This window comes from Helianthus annuus, chromosome 2 (genome assembly GCF_002127325.2).
Source record: "Helianthus annuus cultivar XRQ/B chromosome 2, HanXRQr2.0-SUNRISE, whole genome shotgun sequence".
Classification (NCBI taxonomy): domain Eukaryota; kingdom Viridiplantae; phylum Streptophyta; class Magnoliopsida; order Asterales; family Asteraceae; genus Helianthus; species Helianthus annuus.
In genome coordinates this window covers 26,369,872-26,376,081 of record NC_035434.2, presented here as the reverse complement: position 1 = coordinate 26,376,081, position 6,210 = coordinate 26,369,872, and the positions used below count along the sequence as shown (strand labels likewise).

Here is a 6,210-nt window from a genome sequence, read left to right as displayed (position 1 = left end):
AGACACTCCGATCTATGTGGACAATGAAGCAGCTATTAACATTACTAAAAATCTGGTTCACCATTCTAAAACAAAGCATATTGAAATCTGTCACCACTTTATCCGTGATTGTCACGAGAAAAAGTTAATTCGGATTGAACACTTGCACACCGATGATTAGAAAGTCGATTTTTACACAAAACCTTTTGATAAAAAGGGATTTTACTATTTTTTGAGTTTAAACGGGATGAAAAATCTGCAATCTGGGAGGGTTATAGAATGTGAAGCCAAGTTGGGCGGCGATCTGACGTGAACCTTTGTCGTGTTGTTAACTTTGTTTGTACAGTTTGTTTTCTACTTTTCGTTAAAAACAAAAACACAAAAATATGTTTTAGTTTTAGGGGGAGTAATTCGCAAAAAAATACAAAAACATGATAAAATTCAAAAATCCAAAAACATTAGAAAACTTCAAAAAGAGTTTGTGTAGAATAGGGGAAATGATAGTACATCAGCTAGACAGACACAGCATGCTAAAGAATTGTAATGTATAAAATGCAATTAAGCAGTCTCGCTAAAGATGTGCCGATAGGTTTTCGCAAAATTAGTAGATCAGTTTGGGATATAAACATAAAATTCACTTGCGTCTACGTGGGGAACACCTCCAGGATATATAGGTAACCCCTGAAATCCTATTTGAAGGGTCCCGTATTCTGAGATACTAGGTCTTTATGCTTAGTGATATCTGAGGTATTATCCCAGGACTTCTGCTGTATGGAAATACTGACCTAGTCCCCGGATAATGCTTTACGCATTGCTTTACTTGTAAAGCCTCCCCTCAGCATAAAAAATGATGACACATTGAAAAATGTTAATCATGTGCTGTTGTAATCAAAAGATTCCCTAAAGGGAACCCACCTTATAGTCGAAGCCGTCATCTCTCTGCGTATACGGAAGTATCGACCTGAGCTCTCACGGCCCTCACATTTCACCCCATTACAGATATCATCTAGGTATATTCACCTGTAAGACTGAATACTGGGGTCTGGATACAGGAGTATATACTGAGGTGGGACACATGTAGATGTTTAAGTCCTAAAACACTAATTCTGTATCCCGAACAGATTGAAAGTTTTGTGAGAATTTAAGAGGATCAGTATATCGGCAATCTACGCGAATTGTTTAATGCTTGGTATGAAACTACAGCTTAACGGTTCTTGTGTCTAGTCGGCAGCTGATATGATCCCCTAACACGCTCACAAAAATATTGTGTGTACAGTTTTCAGTTTATCCAGTTAAAAATCCAAAAAGATTTTAGTTTCTCATTTTATTTTCGACAATCGATGTTGGGAATCGGACGATCAAAGCTTAGTGCAGATCATGTCTGAGTTTGATGAGGGCTGAGTAAGCAGGAGATGCTAAACAACGATTGGTATAGTGTTTGACACTTGAAAAGTGTTTGAAAGTTCAAAACGTTCAGAAGTTCATTCATTTGAACTATTTTCAGAATGAAATGACTGCATACTTCATAATTCGGTCATCCAAGGTCATTAACTTGGACTTGGTGGGCCAAGCAGTTGACCAAGGTCATTGACTTGGACTTGGTTAACTGAGTGTGCCGGTGTTTAATCAAAAAAGTGTTAAAAAGTAAATTTTTGAAAATCATGATCTGATTTCGCTCATGTGTCACTTAAAGGTTATTTCGCTCATAGATGCTTCACATGTGATTTCGCTTATGGCTCCCATGTGATTTCGCTCATATGTCATTGGTCATCAGGAGCGAAATCAAGCCGACTATATAAGTAGGCTGATTCCGCTCATGAGTCATTTTACTGATTTCGCTTCTAACAACTTCTCTCTCTGGCGACCATAAGCGAAACCCTAATAACCTCTGTTTACAGCCGAATTGCTGCCCAAATCTCATCAGACTTGTTGTTATCATAGTGTACAATCATGGGTAAGGTTGATTATACTCTAATTTGACCTGCATCATCATTATTTTGAACTGTCGGCCATAATTGTTGGACATAACATAGATTTAGGCCTTTAACAGTTGAATCTGAACTTGAAAACAGTCATGTGCAGTCGTTTTAGTGTATAGGTAACAGATTTGTGTTTGATTGTTTCAGATTTGATGATAATTGATGTTTATCGATGTATGGGTATAACAGACTTAGATCTAGAGTTCGTTTAAAGTCAAAAATACAATTAAAACATATCCCTAGTATCGGAATTCTCAGGTTAACAGATTAGGGTTGTCAATTTTGGGATTTGATAAGTTTTGAGTGTGTATTGGTGATTTCGCCCCAAACTGTCATGTTCAATGATTTCGCTCTTAGGGATGTTTGTGATTCCGCTTATTGTGCATACATATGATTCCGCTCATAAATGTGACCAAAATGTTAAGTGATTTCGTCCTTATTGTCAATGTGTTTTCGCTCTTAGTGTCATTGTGATTTCGCTTGTAGTGCACTATACTGATTTTGCTTTTAGTGTACTATGTGAGATCATGTGTAATTGTTTGAAATTTTTCTAAGTGTCTAATTCTCAGTGTATGTGATGTTGATGTGCAGGGTTCCAGTATGATCTTCGATCCTCTTCACAACAGTTGTTGTGATTTGGATATGCGGAAAAACCCAGAGTTAGCCAAGTTTAGTGGTATTTTGGAGTTTATGGGACGAGTTCCAATCCAGAAAGCGCTTACTGATCAACGACCACTATACAGATCTCACATAGAACGTTTCTGGAAGAATGCAAGCTACGATGATCAGAACAAAGTAATTTCGTCAATTGTCGAGGTGCATGGTAAAAATGAGAAAATACTTGTCACTGAAGAACTTATTCGTGAAGTAGTTAACTTTCCGGATGAAGCAGAATCGCCAATAAGATTTCCGGAACGTATGGTGAAAGGCTGCATGCTAAGACTGGGTTATCAGGGAGCTTTGAATGCTGGGAACTATTTGAAGTCGAAGTTTCAGAAACCATACAAGTTCCTTATTCACTGTGTATTGATGTCATTGAGCCACACAAAAGGAAGTTATGATTCGATGCGTGATTATCAAATGAATATGGTTATTGCATTAGTGCTGAACAAGAAATACAATTTCTCACACATTGTATTCCACTATATGGCTGAGAATATTAAGACAGACAACAAGAGTTGGATGTATCCGAGGTTCGTGCAGATGTTGATTGATCACGCGTATCCAGAAATTGACAGAAACATAAAGAATGATCTATTGGTGCAATCTCACATGAGCAATGATTCGCTCAAACAACTTGCAAGATATCACCCGAATCACCCAGAACCGAAAGATGGTGCGGAATTCTTTGGTTTTAGAAAAGATGCAAATTACGTTGATCCAGATCCAGTTGATCATCAGAACTAGAGAAACGAAGCTGAAATGAAAGAGGCAGCGTATGTTGAAGAGCTGAAATTCTTAAAGATTTCAAAAACACCAAGAATGAATGGTATGTGAAAGAAACAGGGAGGAGACGCAGAAAGGCCACTCCTAAAGTTCAAAAGGGTGAGGGATCGTCTTCACAACCAAAGAAGAAGCAAAAGAAAGCAGCAGAAATGTCTTTGATTGATGAACCTGAAGAAGATGAACAAGTGGTAGCTACGGAAGAAGATCCATTTAATGTTGAAGAACATTTGTTGTTCGATACTGAAGTTTTGGAAACAGGGCCAACTGTGGAAGTTGAAGCTGAGCATGTTGTGAATGTTGAAGCTCAGAAAGGGAAAGATAAAGTTATTGATGACATTGAGGGAGATGATGTTGATAAGAGCACAACAAGTTCCTCGAGTTCTTCAGATGAAGAAGTAGTAGATGAAACCGAACGTTGAAAAAGAATCCAAGATGAGATAGAAAAAAAGAAACAATTGAGGAAGACAAAGAGACATGAAAAGGACGATGATGATGCTTATGTTCCTTCTCCAGAACATGTCTCCGAGTCACAATCTCCTCCAGGTGGTAAAAAGAAAGGTGGAGCACGTAAGAAAGTTGTATCTCCCAAGATTCAGAAAGTTACACCGAAGATCTCAAAGCCAAAGATTGTGTTAAAGAAGAAACAAACCAAAGAAATCAGGAAACCACAAACACCACCTCATGAACCAACACCACACCAATCACCGCAACATGAACCAACTCCACACCAATCACCAATCCAATCACCACCCTGACAACCTACACCCCCACAACAACCTTCACCACCAAAACAACCAACACCACCAAGACATCTTTCATCACTACATATTTCACCTCCACCACAACAAACCTTATTCACATCACAAGAACTTTTCCAAACACCACCACTCACCCAAGGTCAACTAACACCCGGTTCTGCGGGGTACCGAGGTTTTCCAGCTGTTCCTTCGAATTTGGGTGTAAGCCTTGATGATGTAGGAGATTTTGTTTTTGCAAACACCTCACAGGTCAAGAATGTTGAAAAGAAAGTTGATGAAGTGATTACTAAAAACAAGAAATTAGCTGCTGAAAACAAGAAAGTTGCAGATCGTGAAAGAATTCTAGAAATGCGTGTGAAGAGGTTGGAGGGTGATAACAAAGAGTTGTTGAAGAAGATTGATTATGATCAGTCAGAGATAGATATCTTGAAGGTGAAAGTTGTTGAGCTTGAGGAAGAAAAAGCTCGGCGAGATGAACAAAATGAATACTTCAAGTTAAAGAACAAAGAGCTTGAAGCAGCTAAAGCGTTCAGAGATCATGAATTCTATATGCTGAATAAAGTAGTCGAAAGTATGCTCGGAACGTCTGTAGAACAAAAGTTTGAAGAGCTGCAAGTTGAAGAGCTCAGGGCAGAACGTCAAGCTAAAATTGATGAACAGATGAAAGACAAAGGCAAAGGCATTGGAAGTAGTTCTGCAGTGACTGAGAGATCGATTGTTCCCTCAATGGTTGTTGAAAATCCTGAACCTATCTCTGCAATATCTGGTCTGTTTGAGGATGATACACCTATGGACGAGTTAATTGGTGATAGTGATGAGGAGGATGACGAGGAAGATGACAATGATGAGAATGTATTTTCTGCGAGCAGTCATGGTTCTGACAACGATGACGATGATGCTCAGGGTGGTATAGGGTTGAAAGTTACTGAGGCTTCCACTGAAAAGACTGTTGATGATTTGATGAACGATTCAGTGAATGAAGAATCAGGGGGAGCTGATAGACAGGGGGAGTCAGGTGATGCACAGAATGTTCAACAAGCTCAGAAGTTGATTCTGAGATTGGATACTTATCGTGAAGAAGGAGAGCATTTCCATACTTACACGTTGGAAGCAATTAAAGAAATGACTCGCATGGTGAATCCTGACTTTAAGTTCGATTTTGAAGAAGAACTGAACGCCGAGTTTGAAGAAGAGTTGAATGCCTTTGACATCAATCAACAGCCTGAGTACGAGTATAGGTATGTTGAAGAGGCTGACATGTATGATAGAGTTGAAGTTGAAGATTGGACTGAAGATGATGAGAGTGTTAGTGAAGATACTTCACAGTTGCCAACACTGTTGGAATTCTTTACAGAGGAGAATCGTGATGAACTATGAAGAAAGGTAGCTGAAATTTTGAAAGATGTGAACTTTGACGGCACTCCAAAAGATATGGCGAAAGAAGAACGTAAAAAGTGGTTCAAAGAAAGTCACGAGAGGAAGTTCAAACGGCCGTTAAAGTATTATCAACGTGATCGAAGCGTATCTCTCGGTGACATCATTAGCTGGGGTTTTCTGCCTCAAGTTAATGCGTATGCGATTAGGAGGGAATGCGGAGTTCAATATTTTGAGATGTTACATGATATTATGTCACTTCCATGGTGGGATGTGGATGAATTGTCAAAAGTTAGAACTTTGGGATATCCTGTCAGGAAGAACGACGTTGCTATGTGGGGATTGATAAAGTTCGAGGCTTTGAGAGACTTCAAGCACTGGAAGCCACATTATCCGAAAAGAGTTACAAGGAGAGATCCAGTGACAGGTGTTGAAGAGACGATACTGAATGTGAAAAAGCCTAAAACGATGAAGACTATACCAGTGCCATCAATGGAGCAAGAGTTCTACAAAGGCTTCATGGGCTGGGTTTATAGTTGCATTACAACTGAAGCAGTGATTACTTATGGAGCAGGAGGCGAATTGCCAGAAATTTATATCTATGACCCGATATGGTTAGTGAACTGCTCTGCAAAGGATATCGAATGTTTATTCATTAACAAGATTCATTATCA

The 6,210-nt window shown here is 39.0% G+C and overlaps 1 protein-coding gene across 1 annotated transcript; it reads left to right on the top strand.

Annotated features, from left to right (window-relative positions):
* Positions 1–3,553: 3,553 nt before the first annotated feature.
* LOC110887738 (peptidoglycan DL-endopeptidase CwlO-like) lies at positions 3,554–5,539 on the top strand. Its single transcript, XM_022135311.1, has 2 exons — positions 3,554–3,799; positions 4,412–5,539. The coding sequence occupies exons 1-2, from the start codon at positions 3,554–3,556 to the stop codon at positions 5,537–5,539; spliced, it is 1,374 nt and encodes a 457-aa protein (XP_021991003.1).
* The last annotated feature ends 671 nt before the right edge of the window (positions 5,540–6,210 follow it).